Source organism: Schistocerca cancellata, chromosome 1, assembly GCF_023864275.1.
Source record: "Schistocerca cancellata isolate TAMUIC-IGC-003103 chromosome 1, iqSchCanc2.1, whole genome shotgun sequence".
NCBI classification, from domain to species: domain Eukaryota; kingdom Metazoa; phylum Arthropoda; class Insecta; order Orthoptera; family Acrididae; genus Schistocerca; species Schistocerca cancellata.
Window position 1 is genome coordinate 277,312,571 of NC_064626.1, and position 26,364 is coordinate 277,338,934.

Consider the following 26,364-nt stretch of genomic DNA (forward strand, 5'->3'; position numbering starts at 1 on the left):
CCAGGCTGGAGTAATTAGAAGGTCTGACAGTTCTCGTGCGTCCCCTCTCCATCTAGTGCGCAAGAAAGATGGCACATGCCGTCCCTGTGGTGACTACCGCCAACTGAACATGAGAACAGTCTTGGACAAGAACCCCATACCAAACATTAAAGAGTTTATCTACGCTATAGAGAGTGCAAAAGTATTCTCAGTACTGGATTGTCATAAGGCATACAATCAGATTCCTGTGGCTCTGGGTAACGTGGCCAAGACAGTGGTGATCACACCCTTTAGGCATTCAAATTTCTGTTTATGCCATTCGGACTCAAAAATGTGGCCCAATCCTGGCAAAAATTCATTGATGAAGTGCCCTACGGATTATCTTTCTGTTATGCATATTTGGATGATATTTTTGTATTCTCAAAGGATATGTAACCACATGATAGACATATTCAGGAGGTACGACAGAGGCTCGATACATATGGAGTTGTGTTAAATATACGCAAATGAGTCAGGGGCAAGAGTCTGGTAACTTTTCTCGGCTATATAGTCTCAGCCGACAGTATTGAGCCATTATCAGAGAAGATCGACATGTTATGCAAGCTACCCAAACCTACTGACTACAAACAACTTAGGTGTTATCTTGTCATGGTAAATTTTTACCAGCATCATTTACCAATTACCACTGAAACACAGGCACCGCTTACAGGTGCACTGGATAGCAACAATACCACAGGTAAGCGAAAGCTGCAATGGACACCAGAAATGACCAAAGCTTTTGGCGATTTACAAAGAAGCTTAGAGGAGGCAGGATACTCACACACCCTATACCTGCAACACCGTTGAGTATTGTAATAGATGCCAGCCAGGTCACAATTGGTGCAGCCTAGCAACAACAAGTCGGTGGGCAGTGGGAACCTCATAGTTTCTTCTCAAAGAAGCTGCAACTCCGACAGAAAAAAATGGAGTGCATATGAAAGAGAGTTGTTGAAGTCAGGCCATTAACAATTTTCATACATATTGAAACAACGCCAGTAACAATTTCCACTGATCATAAACCTATAGCGTCAGCTTTCAGCAACATCAACAATAAGTGCTCACCAAGGTAGTTCCAGCACATAGAGCTTTTCAGTCAATTCACGATGGATATAAGGCACATCAGAGGTGTGGAGAATCTGGTTGCAAATTACTTTTCTCATGTTTGCAGTGTGACCAGCACAATAAATGATGAAGAACTCACGACATTGCAGGAAATTGATTTGGATCTACAGAAGTTATTGATGGACCACACAACAGGGTTACACTTAAAACCGATACTCATGCACAGGATGAAGTTATAGTGTGATATATCATGGCAGAAGCCGTGCCCATACATTCCACAACGATTTTGTAAAGCAGAATTTGACAGTGTTCATGGCCTGGTGCACCCAGGAGCAAATGCCACAATCAAGTTACTGACAGCACATTTCGTCTGGCCATCAATTAAAAAGGATGACAGGGAATGGACTTGTACATGCCTACAATGTCAGTGCTGCAAAATAGGGTGACACATTCATGCAGAAATTGGGAATTTCACAGGATCACCTGGAAGATTTGCCCATGTCCATCTGGACTTAGTGAGTCAACTTCCAGTTTCTGATGGCTATAAATACTTGTTAACAGTGGTAAACAGATGCATGGGCGGAGGCCATTCCAATCACTGACATAGTTGCAGAAATGGGTGCAAAGGCGTCTGTCTCTCAATGGTTAGCTTGCTTTGGGTGCCCCATTCATATCACAACAAATCAAGGCCACCAGTCTGAGTTTAGTCTGTTCAATGAGCTAGCTAATTTATGTGGGTTCTAACACCACCATACAACAAGTTACCATCCAGCGAGCAATGGTATGGTGAAGAGGTGGCACAGGACGTAGAAGGCAGCTCTCATGTGTCATCAGAGGAGCTGGACAGAAGCATTACCATTGGTTCTCCTTGGATTATGGACCGCATACAAGATGGACATCGGTGCCTCAGTGGGGGAATTGGTGTGTTGGGATTACCTAACTGCTACCTAATCAACAATGCCAATAAACCTCTCATCACTGATATGTGAAGTCCATGAGCGTGTGGAGACAATGAGAAGGTCTACGGTATCTAGACATGGTAAGCGACCAGTTTTTTGTGCACGAGGCATTGGGAGATTGTACACGTGTCATGCTCTGCATAGATTCAGTCGGAGCACCACTACAACCTTCATATACTGGACTTTATTGAATCATATGACACAACACCAATACTATGGACATCTCACAGAACGACAAAACTATTAAGAGTGTCCATAGAGAGGGTAAAACCAGCATGGATCTTACCAAAACTGGAGTATGATGACACTCAACAGGATGTCAAGGACCAAAGTTTGGAACTCACTACGCATGATATGGCAGAAGAACCCGTGGCAAGAGGACACGGAACCACAAGGAAACACAACGCAAGAGCCCACACCAGCTTCCTCATCCTCGCAGCAACAAGTCGTCCGTTGTATGAGAGCAGGGAGACAAGTCAAGTTTAAGTACCCATTTATCCCAGGTGCTCTGCACTTTGGGGAGGGCGCTGTATGGTGACGTGAGAGTAGCCAGTGATGTGTGCTTCGTTTACTCCATGCAAGTGCAGCGGACATTAGGTATAAGTTTTTACTCTTTGACTGTTGTCAGTACACTTAGTTGTCTTTTCTGAGTTGGAAAAATAAAGCATTTTGTGCAAAGCTGTATGTGGGTTTAATTTGTTGCCTACAATCCAATAAAAAGGATGGCATGGCATTTTTAGAGAATTTGATGACCATTACTGATCAGGATGAGGGCTTGCTAAATTAATAAGTAATAAGTCCTGCGAGGTTGCACCATGAAGAGGGCACTGAGCTACTAGCCTTCACCAAGAGTGGTCCACCAGTTGGCTCTGTAAAACATATTATGCAGGGACAGATGTAAATGTAATGTCTTGTGAATATATACAAAGAAGGATCCTTTATTGTATGATTATATGATAGCGGAACAAACACTGGTAACAGTTACTTCTGTAAAATATCTGGGAGTATGCGTACGGAACGATTTCAAGTGGAATGATCATATAAAATTAATTGTTGGTAAGGCAGGTGGCAGGTTAAGATTCATTGGGAGAGTCCTTAGAAAATGTAGTCCATCAACAAAGGAGGTGGCTTACAAAACACTTGTTCGACCTATACTTGAGTACCGCTCATCAGTATGGGAACCGTACCAGGTCGGGTTGCCGGAGGAGATAGAGAAGATCCAAAGAAGAGTGACGCGTTTCGTCACAGGGTTATTGGGTAAGCGTGATGGCGTTACAGAGATGTTTAGTAAACTCAAGTGGCAGACTCTGCAAGAGAGGTGCTCTGCATCGCAGTGTAGCTTGCTGTCCAGGTTTCGAGAGGGTGCGTTTCTGCATGAGGTATTGAATATATTGCTTCCCCCTACTTATACCTCCCAAGGAGATCACAAATGTAAAATTAGAGAGATTCGAGTGCTCACGGAGGCTTTCCGGCAGTCGTTCTTCCCGCAAACCATATGCGACTGGAACAGGAATGGGAGGTAATGACAGTGGCATGTAAAGTGCCCTCTGCCACACACTGTTGGGTGGCTTGCGGAGAATAAATGTAGATGTAGATGTAGACTGTCTGTGTTATCAAGGACATACCTGACATGCAGAAGACTGATCCATGATTGACCAGGGTTGATATATTGCTGTCAGACTTTGGCTGTCTACTATGACTTCTGCTTATGCACTTGTAATATACCTGGTTTACATTCTGGCCTGGGTTTTAATTGCATACTACCGATGATCACATATGGACTATTTTTCTAAAAACTAGGATTTTACTATGTGCATATGTGAGTGGGTGTTTTATCTAATAAACATTACACGTTCCAAGCTACCACACAACTGACATTTCATTTATCTGGAAAAATAAATAGTTACAATTTGCAGAAAGTGAGGCTTCATTGGAATCAAACTAACACAGGAAACATGAGTGTGAAATATTGAAACATTGGTCAATGACACAACTTGCAGTGGTGGGGGAGGGTCAGGACACTTAAATTAACCCTTGCTGGGTTCATGTATAGCTCACTCATCAGCCACAAACAACAGTTTCTGAACAATGTTGTCCTGCTTATTTCTCAGTGTGGTATTTCATCCTGTAGGTTTCATTGTGGTGAAAGTTTATATCTCCCCATATCCAGTGACAATGCTAAAATTGAGATGATTGAAACTACCACATCGGACATGCTAGAGGAGGCCTGATATGAGTGAGATATCTATTATTATTATTGTTATTGTTGTTATTATTATTATTACTCACGGGGCTCACATCATGTAAATCGGGTCTGTGGAGGAAAAAAAAATCCAATTTTCCTTATTGAGGTGGTAGAAGATCGTGTACTCCCATGTGAGTAATAGTACAGCCTCATGTAATTACCTAGTGAGTCCTTCCACATACCCCAAACTTTATAATAAGAACTTTGTTCATTTAGGAGACAAAAGTGCATTATGTAACACTTTGCATACAATACATCCAAAAATTATGTGAAAGATACAGATCCTGCAACTTGAAGAGTGTCAAAATGACAAACATGGATAGTTTCTCAGTTTACTCTGCATGTTAATGTAAGAACAGCAGTTCTCAAATACTAAATACACGTGTTCCAGTGACTTTGAAATCACAGCAAACTTTCAAATGAATGAAGTCCCAAGTTCACGTCAATGGCTGACAGTGACTGAAGGGAAGAAAGAGGATTGTGGCTTAATGTACTGTCGATGATGAGGTCATTAGAAGTGATGCACAATATTTGATTAGGGAATGGAATCATTCATGTCCTTTTCAAAGGAATCAGCCCAGCGTTTGCATTAACCAATTTAAGCAAACCACAGAAAACAAAAACTGCACTGAAACTTCCTGGCACATTAAAACTGCATGCTGGATTGGAATTTGAACTTGGGATCTTTGCCTCTAATAGACAAGTGCTCTACCAACTGAGCCACCAGAGCAGAACTCTCAATCTATCCTCACAGCCTTACTTTTGCCAGAACCTTATCTCCTACCTTCAAAACTTTACAAAAATTCTCCTGCTATTCTTGGGGGACTGGCACTACTGGAAGAAAGGACATTGCAGAGAAATGGCTTTGCTAAAGGCTGGGGTCAGTTTCCAGAATGAATTTTTATCCTACAATGGAGTATGTGGACAGGGATTTTAACCACTGTCCTCCCAAATGCAATTCCACTGTCTTAAACACCACACCGTTTCACACAACATGAATGACAATAGAGAAAAATAAACTCTGCTGTTGCTGTCTGCCTTAGATGCATGTCAACAGATTGGAGTAAAGACATTCTCAAAACTTTTAGAGTGACTTCTACAATCAGTGCAGATTAAGACGAGATCACATGCTATAAGCTGTTTAAATAAAGTGATAGTCATCTGTGAATTTCCACCTTCACACCTAGATTTTGCAAAATGGGTGCTTAACAAAAATGGGCACATAAAATGCTGTTTCATGACATTTTACACACACATAAAATTCTTACATGATAATTGAGAAACAACATCCTCATCTACTGGAAGCACAAAATTGACTTGCAATGGAGGCACAAATTTTCCTCCTTCTTCTGCAGTTTTTGTGTTGTCTTCTTGTTGCTTTTGATGATCTTGTAACGTTAACAAATTCTCCACTATTTCTATGATTCCACTCCGTACGGAACTGTGTGTCTTTTCTCCAAGCAGGAGCTTCATAATATATGGTAATGGACTTACATCTGGATTGCCTCTTAAGTGTTTTGCAAACAGCACAAAATATCTGAAAATAGAAAAAGAAATCTTAAAGGTTTAAAATTTTTTTGGTTACATAGAAGAACAATTTAATGATAATCTGTCTAAACATAACTGGACCCAGTTCTGTCAGCTTCAGCACCTGATCACAGTTCACTGGCTGCTGCACCAACTCCTCATATCTTCCATCACCCAGATGCTTCCCCTCTGCCACACCAAGATCCGATGCTGCCATGCAGTATTGCTTTTCACCCAGTAAATGCAGCCACGGCTAGCCCTCTCCCATAGACGGTGGTGCCCAGTCAGGATGAGAAGACAAGGCTGCTCTTCACAAGCCTTTCCCTGTTTTCTGAAGTCACTTCCTTTGTCCTGTTGGAGCTTAGTTTCATTAATTTATGGCTGCTGGTAAGTGTTATCCCACTGCAGCTGCTGCTGTCGGCACCGCCTCTGTGACCATCGCTGCAGCAGGGCTGGACGTCCTTCTTGTGCCCAGCCATCTCTGTGGTGCCAGCACTGTCACGGCTGTCCCTTTCATAGCCGTACCCCTCATGGTTGCCCTTCTCTTTGATGACACTGCCTGCACCTTTATTGGTACTGCCACGGGCACAGCTCTCGCAACTGGCCCTGTGACGAAGTCACTGCTGCCACCTTCACCAGAACTGCCACGGCCTTTCCTCTCATGGCTGGCCCTTTCCTCTCCAGCACCACCAATGTTGTTGCTTTCTCTGCAGCCATCTCTATGGCTACTCCCACCATCGACATCAGGCCTCTTGCCAACAACGCTGCTGTGGCTGTGGACACAACCGCGGCTGCCCCTGTGGCTTCTCCTGTGTTTGTTGCAGGCCTGCTCTTCTGGGGCAGGCCCAAAACAAACACAGGAGAAGCCACAGGGACAGCCGCGGTTGTGCCCACAGCCACAGCTGTAGTGTTGGCAAGAGGCCTGATGTCATCCCAGCTACTGCCACAGACATCTCTTCTGGTCAGCCCACTCTGCAGTGTCACTGCCACAGAACTGTCACAGCAGTCCCTCTTGTGGCTGTCCCTCTCTGCAACGACATTGCCTCCATCTTCGTTGGTATTGCAACATGCACCACACTCATGGCCGGCCCTCTCTGCAATGACACCACCACTGCCACCTCCACCAGCAATGTCATGGCCATTTCTCTCCTCTCCAAAGTCACCGATGCTGCTGCCTCCTACGTCACCATCCCTATGGCCCCTCCCACCATGAACATTGGGCCTCTTGTCAACGCTGCTGCTGTGGCTGCAGGCACTGCCGCGGCTGTCACTGTGGCTCCTTCCGCATTAGTCAACAGCCTTGTCCCTACAGGCTAACTCGAAGTCGTTCCAGCTATTGCTGTAGTGACCTCTTTTGTGACCATTCTGCGAGCTGTCCCCATTGACCCCTCTGATCTCACTGTGTTCCTCCGGTGCTGGGTGCATTTCCATGCTTCAGTCTGTGCTGTCTTGCACCTTCACCATGGCACCAGACAGTGCTGTGCGACCACCGGCCTGGAAGGGCCTGCTTCCATAGGTCATCACCTCTACCAAGGATTGGGACTTTGTACTCAGGCTCACACACTTCATAACACTACAGGAGATCATTTCCATTGTAATCTTCAATTGTCACAGGAGGACATTTTCCGTCTTATTTCATGTGCGGATTTTGTCCTCGAATTGTACTGGGTTTATTTCATGTTCAATAAACAATGTTACTTCAAGTGTGCTAATCAGTCATTACCAAAGTACATTTACTAAATAAATATTCTGGATTTTATGAGGGATAAACATACCTGGCATTGTGACTCCAAGTTATAAATAATTTAAGAAGTGCTGTTGGGCTATGGACTCCCTCTGTTGGTAAACGTTCTAATGATGGCCAAACAAACACATCAAATACAGTATCGATTTCAGTTGGAGACCATATGAACTCATCAAATTGTGAGAAAAAGCGAATAAGGGCTGCTGTGCAACTATTACGAAGAGTACGGAGGGCAGGAATGTATGCAGGAAATATCTGAAATTCACAAAAAAAAAAGAAAATTACAAAACAGGTGATACTGAAAGAATTACAATGATAAAACAATCATACTTACCTGTTGTAGTTTTTTATGAAATGCAGCAAAATCTCGAATTTTTCCCATTCCCATGTGACAATAATATAAATCTGAGGGCAGCAGTTTACTAATATTAGTAACTAATAGTTACTGAAAGCCAAAAATGTATACTGATTTTTTCCTCAATTCTGAGAATCATGTATAATCTTAGAATGTCAGTTGATATCTCACATAAAGAACTATGGCTCTATATGTGACTAAACAAACTAGATTTCAGTAACAGATTTAATGGGTGATGTAAATTTTACCAAAAATTTTGCACAACCTATCATACAAAAGAATGGCATATTTTTGGGATATCTTTCACATGGTGCCTCAAACTACATATTTTCATAACACACAAGTGTAAATACAAAAACAAGAGATACAGCACTATAAAAAAATAAAATAAAATGAAAACATGTAAATCAAGATGGTGTCTGATACCTTCCAACGTAACCTAATCCCTGGCCAATGCAACAGGTCATGCCGTCACCACAAACTAAACCACAAAATAGTAAAAATAATATTGAATAAGTATTTAAATGAACATTCCAATGTTTTGCTTTTCTGCCAGAAATATATTAGCATGACTTCACGTATCCTGTGCTGCGGCTGGCTGCTTAATGTTGATTTGTGTGTTTACGTAGCTAAAGTGCCGTATTTGGTGATTTTTGTATTTATACTTGTGCACCACAAAAAGATGCACTTTAACTGATGTAACACATTATAAAGATCTCTCCAAACCACATCATTTTTGGTTCAATTTGTTGCACAAAAATATCTTGAAACCTGATGTCACTGGATAAAACATTCACTGTATTCCAAGTTAAAAGTGAAGATTGTGTCATTACTGTGGGAAAATGAATTAGTAGTGATTAAACCCATTATTTATTTAGTAATATGAAGGGATGAATATTTCAAAAAGAATTGATGGAAACATTAAATACACTGGGTTTCTCCTTCAAAAAAGAGTAAAAGCTCTTAAGGTCACATCCACATATTAAGTCTGTGCTCACAGCTATATTTCTCATTTCAGTCAAGGGAGGATTATAAACTCTATTAATGCTGACATGGCAAAGAGTATATTATATGTACCTAAAATAGCAGATCTCAGCTGTGTAAGATATTCTGAAGGGATACAAAACCTTTCATAATTTAGTAGAAAAGAAACTTTCCATGTCAGCAGGATATGTGGACATGAAATGTCTAGTGTTGTGCTGAAGGCAGTGTGTCTTCCGTGTTCAAAATTTAGACTCCGGGCATCTGTTTTCACACTATAGCAAAGTACTGATGCATCAGTGACAGTAAGTCTCAAAAGAGAACTTTGAAATTCTTCTGTAGAACTTTATACTGTGTATGGCTGCAAAGTGACTTTTTCTTTGATTGATACGGTTTAATGGCTTCAATACAAATTATTTCATTTTAAAAAGTGTAAATAAAATATTTGGTGCCAAGAAATATAACTTTATTATGGTATAACTGCATTTTGGTGAGTGGACTCCTAAAGTATTTACAGTTCAATGTGACTGACAGGTATATTTTCATTTTCAACATACCATTGAAAAACAATGAAATAAGACAAAAATAGGAGCATACAATATACAAGAAATAAGTCAGAAACAAATACCAAAATCACAAAAAATAATTGTAAAATTGGCGCAAAAAAAAGGGTCCATCAGAATTGCCAGTGAGTACCGTATTTACTCGAATCTAAGCCGCACTTTTTTTCCGGTTTTTGTAATCCAAAAAACCGCCTGCGGCTTAGAATCGAGTGCAAAGTAATCGGAAGTTCTGAAATATGTTGGTAGGTGCCGCCACAACTAACTTCTGCCGTCAAATATATGTAGCGCTACACAGGCATGCTTTACAGGCACAAAGATAAATACTGGCGCCAAAACCTCTGCGTCAGTAAATAAATTAAAAAAAAAAAAGATGGAAGACGAGCTTTTTTCTCCAACCCGAATTTCGACCACTGCATTTTCATATATTATCCAACGAAGTAAATACAAATTCCGTATTGTTCATCTTCGAATGTAGCAGCTTTTCAATGCACTACGAAAATCCGACTGGCAAGACCGTTTGCGATGTTTGTCAGTATGGCCAATTCTACGTTCTGATTTTTTTTCTACCTGTGAGAAGAGATGGTTGCTAATGGGAACTTTTGTGAATTCTGAATCACATGCAGTATTCTCTTCACCATAAGAATAATACGAATATAAACATTTTGCCATGTATTCTTTCGTGTTATCTGCTATCTCATTTAACTCCTGTCTGCCTAATAAACTACGAAACTAGAGTGAGACAACACAAACGCGGAAGTATATACATATGTCATGTTCATATTCATATTATTCTTATGCCTAATAGTGATGCAGTCAGAAATGAAGCGCGTGCGGCAATTGACTAGATTTTTAAATCTAAGGTGACTAATTTCTGTGCAGAAAATAATGTACTAAAGAGGCGTCTGCAAAGATTTTCAAACGGAGAAAAATTGTCCCTAAACTCTCGTTCAGAACATCTTCTACCATACGCAGTTTATTATTTGGTTCTTGTTGATCATTATCAAAGAAAGCAGCAGTGTAAATAACAACAAATAGCAGTCTCTTGCCATTGTTACGCCACTGAGACAATTACTCTCTTTTTTTTTATTGTAAGCGGCGGTAGCATGCACAAAAGCAAACCATGCCGCGAGCGGCGACAGGTCGTGAACATTCATTATCGGAATGCGACAAACAATGCATGACACAGTACAGTAATGCATTTTCAGCTTAGAGTGACGAAAACACCTATAACAAAGAGAACGGCAATTACCAGATCAAAGAAAAATAAGCAATCAATTCAAACCAGACGAAGCACGTGAAAAACGAAGGGTACCCGTATAAATAAGGGCGGAGCGCCTGACGCATAGCAATGGCTACCTGGTAAAGCTTAACTGCTAAGCTTACGGCTCGAACCAAACTACTGTAGCTGTATCGTCATTCATTCGACCTGAATTGTGTCTCATATTACAATGGACCAACTTTGTTTCGATTTGGAGGTGCGGCCAAATACTTTTCTCTCCCCTTGAATTTCGAGTCTCAAATTTCAGCTGCGGCTTAGATTCGGGAAATTTTTTTTTCCTTTATTTCGAGTCTCATTTTTCTGGTGCGGCTTAGATTCGAGTAAATACGGTAACAGCGAAATTGGCAAAAAATAACATTGAAACTGGCAAAAAACAACACCAAAACTGGAAAAATAATATGGAAATTGGCCATAAAATAAAATTATTTTGTTCTGCCCTACAAGTAAGTATCTGAAGAGCTGTTACATCTGAAAGCCAAAGTTGTGAGCTTAAGGAGTGGAATGGCCACTAACTTAAAAAAACTAATAACAAATCAATAATGAAATTTAAAACAAATGTAACAATAATGGAAATTTATGGATGGAATAATACATAAAATAAAGGAAAGGCAACCACTCACCTATAGTGGAGTGATGTGTGGTTCATAGATGCACAGAACACAAAGCACTACTCACATTAGCTTTTGCTCCAACAAGGACAAAATGAATAACATTTACTATGTATAATGTACACTTTGATTCTCTGATAATTATTATTTACATCACGAAAGACTTGCATTGCTTACAAAACCAAAATATAGGTTTCAGTTTTGTTCAGTTTAGTGTGGTATTATTCTGACTGATTCAGCATTTATATTTACATAGCTTCATCTCTACTAAACCCTCTAGCTTCCTGCATTCATCCTATTTTTATTTTCCCTCTTTACCACAGAAGGAACCTCAGGTTTCACAAGCCAACAATTCAATTACATTTTCCATATTACTGTATTGCACACAGGTACCGGTATGCATAGTTGAGAAACTGAAGCTGTCTGATAATAGTGTTCAACACAAACTTACTGAGAACAACATGTATACACTGATACATACCATCTCTCTCCTCTCTAGCAATCCCTTAACTATGGCACCAACACACAGTATTACTCTTAATAAATATGGTAACAGCTGTTGTCCCATAAGTGATCCAAATTTGTCTAACACTACACCCAAAAGATTGACTGAGCTTTGTAGTTGCTTTGGGTTAGGTGCACATTCCAAATTTAGTGATTTATCGATAGTAGTAATCATTTCAGTAGTGTCATCTGAAAAAATACACAGTTTTATTGCACCAATATTGTAAACAATTAAGCAAATGTTTAAAGTGGAATTCTGAATGTATAGTTCTTTATAAATGATACAAAAAACATGAAAGTCACACATTCTTACATTCTAATATGAGAAGAAAATATTTCATAATATAAGTCTGTGTACGGTATCAAAATACAATACAAAAATGAAAGTCTTGGACAACAAGATTTTACACACCAGGGGGAAAAAACCCTATGGTTTTACTACTTATTTGTGAAAATGTCAGCAATTGAAATGTTTCAAGGAGTAAAAACTGAAAGGGTTTTTATTGACCATCACTATGAATGGATGAGGAAGTATCTATGAAATGTACGAGGGTAAGTCAATTATTATCCGCAATTTTGTTATATTTTTGTTTACTCTGGTAGTACTGTCATTTTACGTTGATGACGCATGCTTTGTTTATTTGTTGTTGTATCTTTGTAATTTTCAAGCTGCTAATTTAGTTCCGTTATCATTATCGTGCTGTTAATCACAGCTGTCCGCTATCTATTTGCATTAAAGAAGAGCAACATTCAGTGATCCGTTTTTTTGTGGTCGGAAGGCGTATCAGGGGCCGAAATTCATCGAAGACTTTCGGTACAGTAAGGGAATAGTGTTTTGCCACACGAATGGACTGAAAAATTCCGAAATGGTCGCACAAGAGTTACGCACAATGAAGGAGCTGGACGACTGTTTACCACGACAAATGAAGAAACCATTGAGCGTTCACGTGAAATGATTCTCTTAGACAGACTATTAACTATCGATGAAGTGGCACATCGTCTGCAAATTAGTCACAATTCTGCCTACAAAATTATCCACAACAGACTAGGGTTTTATAAAGTTTGTGCAAGATGGGTCCCAAAACAACTCACACAGTTGCATAAACAAACGTGCTTGGACATCTGTAAAAAACCTTTGGATTGTTATGGTAACAAAGGGGACAACTTCTTAGACAGGATCATTACTGGTGACGAAATATGGATCCATCAGTATGAGCCAGAGAGTAAATGGCAGAGTATGGAATGGAAACATCCAAATTCACCATGCAAGAAAAAGTTCAAGATCCAACTGCTCGCAGAAAAACCAATGCTTACATTATGGGGAAAGGGGTACAACAATAACAGTATACGACGTTACAGTGAGATGCTGAAGCCTGCAATTCAAAGCAAACATCGAGGATTGCTGTCAAAACGTGTTGTGTTGTTGCACAACAATGCCCATTCACATACAGCTGGCCACACTGCTGAAACGCTCCAGAAACTCAAATTTGAAGTACTGGATCATCCTCCATATAGCCCCGATCTTGCCCCTTCTGACTATCACTTGTTTGATCCACTCAAACAGCCATTAAAGGCTCGTCGATTTGCCTCGGACGAAGCAGTGAAAGAAGTGGTGCATTCCTAGCTCGCAGCTAAAGCAAGAACCTTCTTTTATGAGGGCAGCAGGAAACTCGTACTACGATGGACCAAGTGTGTTGAAGCGCAGGGACTATGTTGAAAGATGATGTTCTTGTAAGTTTCCTATTTGATTACAATCAAATTTTATAACTACATTGCGGATAATAATTGACATACCCTTGTACTTTAAGCATTTGCAGACCTGACCATCAGTTAAAGGTCATACATTACCTTAAAGAAAATATTTATGTACACCAGCCTTTCGATGATTTTTATTAAATTGGGGAACACTATGCCAGAATGAAACCAAAATAGCCAATGGAAATTTCCTTCAACACTTCTGTTACCTACATGTTCACTGATCGAAATGCGAGTATGCACTTATCCTGCCCCATTATGATTCATACCCATATGATTTAAGATTCACTACTTCATCTTTCCTAGTTTAATTTTTATTGTGGTGAGAGATCAACAGATAGATATCATAGATGGATAGATACACACTACACTCTCGCTAATTCGGCCCTTAGTAGTCCGGCCTCTCAGTATCCTGGCGCACATCCAAACCACGTGCACAATGACATTTATGACATCAAAAAGGAAGAAGATGTTATTCAACAGTACTCAGGACAAATGGATAGTGAGTTGGGAAAACGGAAGGTTATGCAAAAGAGTGAGAATGAAGAACTGGACATAGCTGTTTATAGATGGTTCATACAACAATGCAGTAAAGGAATTCCTGTCAGTGGCCCGATTATAAAGGAAAGAGCAGCTGCATTTAACAAACAACTTGGTGGTAGTAACTTGTTTGCAGTGAGTGAAGGTCGGCTATCAAACTGGAAAAACATGGCATTCAGCAGCTGACAGTCACTGGGGAAAATCGCTCAGCTAACGATAAGGATGCTGACGAGTTTGTAAACAGGGTATGGAAGATAATAGAGGTGGAAGATATAACTGCTGATGCCTTGTATAATGCTGATGAAACAGGACTCTTTTACAAGAGGCTTCCTTCAAAAACATTAGCTGCCAAGAATGAAAAGGAAGCTCGTGGTTACAAGCTACGGAAACAGTGCGTAACATTAATGGCATGTTGTAATGCAAATGGGAATCATAAACTACCGATTATGGTGATCAGAAAATCCCAACATCCACGTTGTTTTCAACACAATGACATAAATACTCTACCTGTGCAGTATTGTGCTCAGAAGAAAGCATGGATGGACAGACAAATACTCTCTCAGTGGTTCCATGAAACATTTGTACCAGCAGTGAGAAAACAGCTAAAGAAGAAAATGCTTCCACTGAAAGCTATCCTTATAACTGACAATGCTCCCAGTCATCCTTCAGATGTTTCTCTTAAGTCAGGTGATATACAAGCATTTTTTCTCTCTCCCAATGTGACAGCACTAATTCAGCCCATGACCAGGGAATTTTGGAATCAATTAAACTTCATTATCGGCATTCACTTCTCGTCTCCTTGCTGAACTAAAGTGAAAACGACTCAATCGAGACTATGGTGATGACTTGGAAAGCAATTAACACACATGATGATGTTTTCCAAGCAGCCGAAGCATATGATAAAGAGGAGAGCGCTACCATAATGAAGACTTGGTGAAAATTGTGGCCATCCATTGATGATTTAGGAACCAGGTTTTAAATTGTGTAAGATATTTCCAGGGGCAGATGTGGACTCTGACCACAATCTATTGGTAATGAACTGTAGATTAAGACTGAATAAACTGCAAAAAGGTGGGAATTTAAGGAGATGGGCCCTGGATAAACTGACTAAACCAGAGGTTGTACAGAGTTTCAGGGACAGCGCAAGGGAACAATTGACAGGAATGGGGAAAAGAAATACAGTAGAAGAAGAATGGGTAGCTCTGAGGGATGAAGTAGTGAAGGCAGCAGAGGATCGAGGAGGTAAAAAGACGAGGGCTAGTAGAAATCCTTGGGTAACAGAAGAAATATTGAATTTATTTGACGAAAGGAGAAAATATAAAAATGCAGTAAATGAAGCAGGCAAAAAGAAATACAAAGGTCTCAAAAATGAGATTGACAGGAAGTGTAAATGGCTAAGCAGGCATGGCTAGAGGACAAATGTAAGGATGTACAGGCTTATCTCACTAGGGGTAAGATAGATACTGCCTACAGGAAAATTGAAGAGACCTTTGGAGAAAAGAGAACCACTTGTATGAATATCAAGAGCTCAGATGGAAACCCAGTTCTAAGCAAAGAAGGGACAGCAGAAAGGTGGAAGGAGTATACAGAGGGTCTATACAAGGGCGGTGTACTTGAGGACAATATTATGGAAGTGGAAGAGGATGTAGATGAAGATGAAATGGGAGATATAATACTGCTTGAAGAGTTTGACAGAGCACTGAAGACCTGAGTAGAAATAAGGCCCATTAGAACTACTGACGGCCTTGGGAGACCAGTCCCGACAAAACTCTACCATCTGGTGAGCAAGATGTATGAGACAGGCGAAATACCCTCAGACTTTAATAATATAATATAATAATTCCAATCCCAAAGAAAGCAGGTGTTGGCAGATGTGAAAATTACCGAACTATCAGTTTAATAAATACTAAAATACTAACGTGAATTCTTTAAAGACGAATGGAAAAACTAGAAGCCGACCTCGGGGAAGATCTGTTTGGATTCTGTAGAAATGTTGGAAAACGTGAGGCAATACTGACCTTACGACTTATCTTAAAAGAAAGATTAAGGAAAGGCAAACCTACGTTTCTAGCATTTGTAGACTTAGAGAAAGCTTTTGAAAATGTTGATTGGAATACTCTCTTTCAAATTCTAAAGATGGCAGGGGTAAAATACAGGGAGCGAAAGGCTATTTACAATTTGTACAGAAACCAGATGACAGTTATAAGAGTCAAGGGGCATGAAAGGGAAGTAGTGGTCAGGAAGGGAGTGAGACAGGGTTGTAGCCTATCGCCGATGTTATTCAATCTGTATATTGAGCAAGCAGTAAAGGAAATCATCATCATCATCATCATCATTGTCATTTAAGACTGATTATGCCTTTCAGCGTTCAGTCTGGAGCATAGCCCCCCTTATAAAATTCCTCCATGATCCCCTATTCAGTGCTAACATTGGTGGTAAAGGAAACAAAAGAAAAATTCAGAGTAGGTATTAAAATCCAGGGAGAAGAAATAAAAACTTTGAGGTTCGCTGATGACAATGCAATTCTGTCAGAGACAGCAAAGGACTTGGAAAAGCAGCTGAACGGAATGGGCAGTGTCTTGAAAGGAGGGTATAAGATGAACATCAACAAAAGGAAAACGAGGATAATGGAATGCAGTCGAATTAAGTCGGGTGATGCTGAAGGAATTAGACTAGGAAATGAGACACTTAAAGTAGTAAAGGAGTTTTGCTATTTGGGGAGCAAAATAACTGATGATGGTCGAAGTAGAGAGGATACATAATGTATACTGGCAATGGCAAGGAAAGCGTTTCTGAAGAAGACAAATTTGTTAACATCGAGGATAGATTTAAGCATCAGGAAGCTGATTCTGAAAGTATTTGTATGGAGTGTAGCCATGTATGGAAGTGAAACATGGACAATAAATAGTTTGGACAAGAAGAGAATAGAAGCTTTCGAAATGTGGTGCTACAGAAGAATGCTGAAGATTAGATGGGTAGATCACATAACTAATGAGGAGGTACTGAACAGAATTGGGGAGAAGAGGAGGTTGTGGCACAACTTGACTAGAAGAAGGGATCGGTTGGTAGGACATGTTCCGAGACATCAAGGGATCACCAATTTAGTATTGGAGGGCAGTGTGGAGGGTAAAAATTGTAGAGGGAGACGAAGAGATGAATACACTACGCAGATTCAGAAGGATGTAGGTTGCAGTAAGTACTGGGATATGAAGAAGCTTGCTTAGGACAGAGTAGCATGGAGAGCTGCATCAAACCAGTCTCAAGACTGAAGACCACAACAACAACTACCATTGATGCCGAGTTGGATCAAGTAGTGAGTGCTAGTGATGAGCCAGTCAATTTGGAATTATCAATTACTTTGTACACTGACATGTTCCACAACTTTCCAGGAGAAGAAGTTGATGATGAAAATGTTACTAAGTGGCTGAATGAGGAAAATTGTGATACGGACCAAACCTTAACAGATAAATAAATAATTAAAAGCATGCAAGAAAGTAATGATGAAAGTGATGAAGAAGAGGACACAGGAACAGAGAGCATGAAGATTTCTCACACTGCTAGCGGTGAAGCTACTGAGCTCTTCCTGGAGTGCATTATGCAACAACCAGATACATGCAGTACTGATGTAATGCTTGTAAAGGGGTTGTGTGATAAAGCATGGCACCGTCACTTATCATCTTTGCGACAGTTAAAAATTAGGAACATATTTCATAGTGAATGATACGACTGTATAATTATGTACAGTATACACTCAAGGACTAAGTTTTCTTTGAAAATTAATGTATTTTTGGATTTAATAAAGTATATCTTCTATGTTTCAAAATTGTATCCTTCGGTTTAATAAAGTACAGTACACTATATCCCCTATGTTTTCAAAATAAATAAAAAACCAAATAAATGAATAAAATGAATTTCAGACACTCAATAATCCGGCACTTCCACTAATCCGGCACCCATATTTACCAGGAATGGCTGGATTAGCGAGCGTCTAGTGTACATAGATAGATACAGAGAGAGAGAGAGAGAGAGAGAGAGAGAGAGAGAATAAGTTTCCCATGTTTATCAATAATGTGTCACCTGCTATACAACTGAAGGTGCTTCTGGCATGTACACACACAAAGACAATTTACTTAAAGTAGGTGAAAATAACAAAAGTACAACAGTAAAGAAACAAATAAATCGCAAATTACAGGATTCAAAAGAGATTTCTTCACCTTTTAGGTGGTCCATTAAATTTTTGAAAGCCATTTGCACAAATATCATCAGTTCGTTCTCATGACAGCCAGCCAGAAACCTCAAAACTAAAGATCGACGTAGCTGTGCTGCTGCTTTGCCTGTAGATTTTGAACCAGTTTTTGTCAGCATTTTACTGTAGACTATCCTGGAATACAATTTGTTAATGAGAAAAAAGTTATTATTACACTGAGAGTTAGAGACACTGTAGGTGCATTTCTGTTTCGGTAATAATCAAGCAGCTATGCTGCTGTAATAAGTTCTGCTGAAATAGTATATTTATAGTTTTACATTTTTCATTGTTAATAGTTTGTTCACTAGATGAACTGTTTATAGATATCTGTATGACTTACCTCATAATTATAGGTATAAGTTTCTCACGGTGTTCAGTTTGAATTACGTCACTTTCTTTGTCAATGCGAAACATAGTTATTTCACTTTTGAATGTTTTATCATCTAACAAGTTGAACAAATTAGGCCTAGAACAAAGAAGGTGTCATTTTGTTCTCACAGGCAGTTGATGTATTCCACATGATAAAGAAAAAATTATGGTACTTACTGGTATGGAAGAAGAAACTTGTGTTTATATGTAAGCAAGCAGCTGAGTGCCAGCTTCTGGACATCATTATTTTTGTGCATCAGCAGATCATAATACAACTTACTTAACTCTGATTCTCTAAAAATTGCTTTTGGATTCCGAAGTTTTGCAAAGACACTCATATGTGCAGCAAGAGTCCTGTGACAAAGGTAGTGGACTTAATAAATATTACAATGTATTTCCACATAGCGCAAAGTTAGTTAAAAACTATCTGCCTACATTAGACTTTATTAAATTGTAATGATACATGTTAAATTTCAGACAGACACAATTAAAAGACACTTGCATGAAGCTTTCGGCCACAGCTTTCATCTGCAAGAGAGAAACATACACCATTCATATGAGGTGCATTCAAGTTCCAAGGCCTCCTATTTTTTTTCTCCGAACTGGAAAGAGATAGAAACGTGCCCATTGTTTTAAAATGAGGCCGCGTTCATTGTCAATATATCCCAGAGATGGCAGCACCGAATGGCAGATGGAATTTTACCGCCAGCGGCGAGAATGAGAACTGTTTTAAATACTTAAAATGGCGACGTTTTTCTTACTTGAACAGCGTGCAATCATTCGTTTTCTGAATTTGCGTGGTGTGAAACCAATTGAAATTCATTGGCAGTTGAAGGAGACATGTGGTGATGGAGTTATGGATGTGTCAAAAGTGCGTTTGTGGGTGCCACAGTTTAATGAAGGCAGAACATCGTGGGACAACAAACCGTAACAACCTCGGGCTCGCACAAGCCGGTCTGACGACATGATCAAGAAAGTGGAGAGAATTGTTTTGGGGGATCGCCTCCAGTGTTGGCCATTCTGTGGGTTCTGTGCACACAATCCTGCATGACGACCTGAAAATGCGAAAAGTGTCATCCAGGTGGGTGCCACGAATGCTGACGGACGACCACATGGTTGCCTGTGTGGCATGTTGCCAAGCAATGTTGACGCGCAACGACAGCATGAATGGGACTTTCTTTTTGTTGGTTGTGACAATGGACGAGACGTGGATGCCACTTTTCAATCCAGAAACAAAGCGCCAGTCAGCTCAATGGAAGCACACAGATTCACCGCCACCAAAAAAATTTCGGGTAACCGCCAGTGCTGAAAAAATGATGGTGTCCATGTTCTGGGACAGCGAGGGCATAATCCTTACCCATTGCGTTCCAAACGGCACTACGGTAACAGGTGCATCCTACAAAAATGTTTTGAAGAACAAATTCCTTCCTGCACTGCAACAAAAACGTCCGGGAAGGGCTGCGCGTGTGCTATTTCACCAAGACAACGCACCCGCACATCGAGCTAATGTTACGCAGCAGTTTCTTTGTGATGACAACTTTGAAGTGCTTCCTCATGCCCCCTACTCACCTGACCTGGCTCCTAGTGACTTTTGGCTTTTTCCAACAATGAAAGACACTCTCTGTGGCCGCACATTCACCAGCCGTGCTGCTATTGCCTCAGCGATTTTCCAGTGGTCAAAACAGACTCCTAAAGAAGCCATGGAATCATGGCGTCAGCCTTGTGAAAAATGTGTACGTCTGCAGGGTGATTACATTGAGAAGTAACGCCAGTTTCATCGATTTCGGGTGAGTAGTTTATTAGAAAAAAAATCGGAGGCCTTAGAACTTGAATGTACCTCGTACACACCAGCAAGAATACCTCATGCACACATGACTGCCAACTCCAGCATCTCGGGCCAGGATGCAACTATCACGTGGAATGCAAGCAGCAATATGGAGGGGGCGGGGAAGGGGAAGGGATAGTAATGTACAGGAGGGCTGAGAGACGAACACTGTCTAGTGGAGTGTGCAGGGAATAGAATGCCAACAGGTACAGCATCTGGAAATTGTGGGGCAGGGAGGTGATATCCCTTCCCCTTTCCTGCCCCTTCCGGATTGTTGCTTGCATCCCACATGGTAGTTGCATTCCGGCCTGAGATTCTGGAGTTGGTGGTCATGTGTGCATGAAGTTTGCGTGTATGAATGGCATGTATTCCTCCTTTTCCAATGAAGGCTGTGTCAGAAAGCTTACTGTAAGTGTCTTTTAATTGTGCCTGTCAGCAACTTGTCTTCTTTACAGTAAGTAGCAATCTGTCTTTTCCTACATTGTTGATATTCCTACATGGAGTTTCCATTGTTTGAAAATCACTATTTTGACAGGAAAACGACCCACAACAGTCAATACAGTTCACGCCATGAGAATCAACTTTTCTTATGCATATAAGTGCTTACTGAGTCTTCTGATAAGAGCTTAAATTATAACTTTTCTCATGACTATAACTGCTTACTGATTTTAAGTCTTAGGTTACTGTGGTTACCTCACAAACTCTTTAGCACTCATTGTTCTTTCTTTTGGAAACGATATTTCTTGATGAATCACAGCTTCTTCTGGTTCTTCTTCACTGTCACCTGAGCTTTCATTCTCATTTGTCAGTGTATCCGTCTGCAATGCTGTATCTTTTCTTTTAATATTCACTGTTTTTGCTTCCTGTACATTTGTTCTAAAAAATTCATCCCTGGAGACAAATAAATAGTGTGTTACAAGCCAGTAATTGTGGGTATTATGTAGAAAAACTGATACATTATTTTTTTCTGTAGAATTTATTATGGATAGTCACAACGGATATTTTTTATTCATGTATTTTCAATTCAGTACAACAAAACTACCGTATTACTAAATTGAGCATAAATTATTGCATGTATTCTCTCTCTCTCTCTCTCTCTCTCTCTCCCCCTCCTCCTGCATCCCTCCTTTGGCACCATCTTCACTCCATTCTGTTTGTCTACTTGTATAACTATGAGAACTGCTTTATCTAAACTTTTCCTTTTATTCTTTATTCTACACTTTCAAATTCACTATTTCATTCCCTTCTAATTTCTACCACAAAGTCCTATTCTCCTCTTTATGATACAAAGTTACTACTGTACACACTTTTCAATGAGGTCTCCAGCTGTGTACTATAGTTTGCACCTCATTCATTTACATCTTTGATTTATAGTATGCATACTAAGTGCATGAAGTTGTCATGCTTTGTTCAATAACTTGAGTTGTTGCAGAATCTGAATTTCAACATGGTAATTAAATTTCTTTCAGCTGTTATCATCAATTTTATACCATGTGTCCCACTAAGCCTTACAGCAGACAACAAAAAGTATTCACACATGATCCTCAGACTGGTGCCTTTAGCTGGTCTCTAGATGAACAGTATACCCATCTGGATCCATAAGGTATCCCCACCTCTGATACTAACCGTAGATGCACTGCAACTCAGAACTTAGCCTTTAATAAATACCCAGAAAATCATTTGTGATAAGAGATATATAATCAAAATTGTAATAAAAATTAGTTACTGGAAGTATTCAAACCAATCTTTTAACAGCCATATAAACATGGAAAAAAGCTGTATAATTTCTTCTTGCAACATAATAAAGAAGCCATTAGATGAAAAAGCAATAAGGTATATTCTATTAAGCACTATAATTGTTTGTCTGAGTTACCATATACTCCAATAAAAGAGTATACACACAATAGCAAGGAATCAAGTTTTCATTCTGTCCCCAACGAATACCATTTGAGTCCAAAATTCAATTATATTGGCAATTGAAGTATGGGGTCAGGTGTGATTACTGACCAATGAGATTCCAAAAATGTGCTTTAGATGCAACTCATGCAATAAATAGAGCCTTTGAAGCTTTGAACATGGCACTAACAGTAATAAAATTATTCCATGAAAAATGAAATCTATCAAGTTCAATGCTTACATAATATCAGATTAGAACTGAGGACACCTTTACAGATATAACCCCACACGAAACTTCGAGAACACTCCAAGGGAGTGTTGTAACACTGTTAGTGCTCATAATATTCAAACCACCTGGCGAATAACATGGGAAACTGTGTGAAACTACTAGCAGATACAGTTGTACATATGAGACCTAGAAATGCTAGAAAATTGTAGAAAAATGAAGGAAGACCTGCAAAGAGTCAGCACTTGATCCAGGAACAAGCAACTGACCCTCAACATAAATAAATGAAACATATTGCACATTAACAAGTGGGAATACCCATTGTCGTTAGATTGCACGATAGTTGATAAACACAAACAGTAACTACTGTTATACTTATAAGAGTATGCATCCATAGTTATTGGAAGAATCCTAAAGAAATGTAATTCACCTATAACAGAGGTAGCATACAAGACTCTCAATTGATCATTTCTTGAGTACTGCTCATCAGTCTAGGATCCTTGTCAGGTAGGATTAATAAAGAAGATAGAGGAGATAAAAATAATAACACAATGTTTTGTCACAGATTCATTTAGTGAGCGCAAAAGTGTCACAGAAATGTTCATCCAGCTCCCGTGACAGACAGAGCACGACAAGCTCCACTGGCAAGTCTTCTTAACAGTGCACTATTTGTGAATGGAACATGAATTGGAGGGGCTCGGGGGACGACAGTAGAGCACAAAGTACATTCTACCACACATCGTTACATGGCTTGTGAATATACATGTAGATGTGGAATTTCAACTGTTCTATTCTCTTAGTGCTTCATATATGCTCTCTCTCTCTCTCTCTCTCTCTCTCTCCCTCTCCCTCCCTTTCTCTCTCCACAGTATTTTCAAATCCAAGGTTGAAGCATTCCTTGTGGTACACTACTCATTTCTGTATAGTAATTCCCTGAAGCAGCTAAGAACTTTTCTTTGGAATGTGTTGTTTATTTGTATACTCTGTCATAATTTTTTGGTGTTTAATTCTTTTGTTTGTAAATTTTCAATCAGCATTCTGTAATATGTACTGATTTGTTCCATGAACAGTAGCACTGGCTTGCATGGTCCTACATAACTTGAAAAATAAATAAATAAAGCCATAAGTTTCATAAATTTGCCTTTAGTATTCTGACAGTTGCAGTGCATTTGTTTAAGTTCTGATGTGACCACAATATTCCAGGCCAAACAAAGAACAGTGACATGAGCATAACAAATCTGGTACTTAAAAAAAAAAAAAAAAAAAAAAAAAAAAACAACGAACACTCGAACACTAATGCTTTGCTACGTAGTGAAGTCTCCATTTTTTATACAAATGAATTTACAACAATACAGCTGCTTTCACTAAAAATTAATTCTGTTATTACTGTAGAAGTAAAAAATGTGCTTTAGGGTACAAAAATAAGGAAACCACTTACTCCACAAAAGATAAGAAAATTGGAGATACTTCCTTATTTTTTACTTCACATATTTCTGGGAAATCTGCAAATGTTTTCCAAAGCAAAATGCGGTAATTTACATAATCAGGCTTATCATTCATCTCATTCAGAGATACATATGACAACTGCAGAAATTCATCTGAAATAAAAAGAATATTTTAAGGCCATCATAATTGACCTTAGACAATAATAATACAGCTTACAGCAAACACTTTAAAAAATTATTCAACTATAGTAAGTGAAAATGCAAAAGTGTATTATGATGTGGCACAGTTCTGAAAAGTGTAAATTTTACAAGATATATTGGCTGAGGAAATATTTGGTACAAATACCACTGTGGAACAAAGAAACATTGATTTGTTTAGGGCATTCTGCAAGAACAGTGGCTATTAAGACCTGATATACTGGGTCTGGAGCATGAAAACCTGATCAGTATAGTTTATGAATCAACATGGTGATGCACAAATTCCACATGAGGAAAAAAAGCACAAATTATGAGTATCTGCATACTGATACCAAGTTTCCCCTTGGGCCTGAATGGACAGGGGAAGTGTAAAATTTGTGGCTACAATTGGTATGTGGATGATTAAAATGTGACACAAACAAAAAGTATAGTGTCATACATATAAGGGTCCTAATGCGGAACATGCTAAGATAATGTAGTTAGATAGACAAAAACTCTACTCACCAAGTGGTGGTGGAACACACAGATAAAAGAAGGTTATAATTAGGCAATCTTTTAGAGCCAGTGGCAGAAGGGTTGAAGGGGAACAAAGAGGGGTGAAAGAATAGGACTGGAGAGATCTAGGAAAATAAGTATAGTTCAGAAAAGTCACCCAGAACCACGGGTCAGGGGAAACTTACTGGATGGGATAAGAAGGAAAGACTGATTGTTGGAGACTGCACGGGACAATATCTGAAAACCTGGGAGATTAAAGGGGAAAGACAAGGTAGTATGCAAACAGAGATTACTGCTAAAACAGTGTACAATTTAATAAGAGTGTGTAGCTAAGAACACTGTATGTAATTGAGGCAGGAGGGGGATGGCGAAAAACAGACAGGTAAGAAAATGAAAGATGTAGAAAATTAAACAGGGTGAAAAAAGGAGTAGTTACTGTGAAGAAATGCTGGGCATGTTTACCGCTCGTTCCCAACTGCGGTGTACTGAGAAACTAATGTCTGGGGGAGGGGGGGGGGGGGGGGGGGGGGGGGGGGGGAAGAATCCAGATGGGGTGTGTGGTGAAACAGGCAATGAGGTCTTTACTGTCATGTTGTAGAGTATGCTCTGCAAAAGGATACTGTGCATTGCCAGTATACACCCTCTGCGTAAGCCCATTCACCCTAGCTGAGAATTTGATGGTGATCATGTCAATGTAAAAGACCGAACACCATTTACATAACAGCTGGTATATGACCTATGTTATGTAAACATTGTTTGTCCTGTTCCATTGGCATGACTAACACCAAATTATCAGTTATGATGAATGAGCGTACGCAGAGGATGTGTAATGGCAACACACAATATCCAGTTGCAGAGCATGCTCTATAAAATTACAATTGTTACCTTGCTGAGTGTTTCACCATACATGACATCTGGATTCTTCCCCCGGAACTAGTTTCTCAGAACTCCACAGGTGGGAATTAGTGCCAAACATGTCCTTGGTTCTCGTCACCCACCTGGCTTAATTTACATTTACTCTTATTAATTTGTACACAATGTTTCAGCAGTAATCTCTGTCTTGCATATTACCCTGTTTACCTCCCTTAAGCTCTCAGGTTTTCAGATCTCATCCAGTGCAGTCCACAACAATCAGTCTTTGTTTCTCATCCGGTCCAATAAATCTCCCCTGACACACAGTTCTGGGTGACTTTTATGAAATCTACCCCTTTTCCTAGACCTCTCCAGTTATTTTCCTTCACCCCTCTTCCTTCCTTTTCAACTCTTCTGCCTGAAGTAGGAGCCACTGGCTCCAAAAGCTTGCTTAATTATAATCTTTTATGTGTGTATTCTGCCACTGCTTGGTAAGTAGATTTTTTATTGATCCAGTTAATATTATACTGTCAAAAATCGATTGTTTTCATTGGAATTCACAAAGAGGAATATGCGGGTGGGTAACATCTCACTAATAGGAGAGCTGTTGATGATTTGATGTTATTGTACTGGGTGTTTCAGAAGAAACAGGAAGTATTTTTGGATGTGGTA

The 26,364-nt window shown here is 39.6% G+C and overlaps 1 protein-coding gene across 1 annotated transcript in view; it reads right to left on the reverse strand.

Annotated features, from left to right (window-relative positions):
• LOC126171255 (small subunit processome component 20 homolog) overlaps nucleotides 1-26,364 on the reverse strand; it is a 205,728-nt gene that overhangs the window by 125,617 nt on the left and 53,747 nt on the right. The window contains exons 10-17 of the mRNA XM_049920787.1: nucleotides 24,141-24,300; nucleotides 21,274-21,471; nucleotides 18,933-19,109; nucleotides 18,727-18,852; nucleotides 18,355-18,521; nucleotides 11,823-12,034; nucleotides 7,587-7,810; nucleotides 5,553-5,821 (exon numbers count right to left, since the gene is read on the reverse strand). Of these exons, the coding sequence (XP_049776744.1) occupies nucleotides 5,553-5,821; nucleotides 7,587-7,810; nucleotides 11,823-12,034; nucleotides 18,355-18,521; nucleotides 18,727-18,852; nucleotides 18,933-19,109; nucleotides 21,274-21,471; nucleotides 24,141-24,300 (1,533 nt within the window). The remainder of the gene's footprint in view (nucleotides 1-5,552; nucleotides 5,822-7,586; nucleotides 7,811-11,822; nucleotides 12,035-18,354; nucleotides 18,522-18,726; nucleotides 18,853-18,932; nucleotides 19,110-21,273; nucleotides 21,472-24,140; nucleotides 24,301-26,364) is intronic.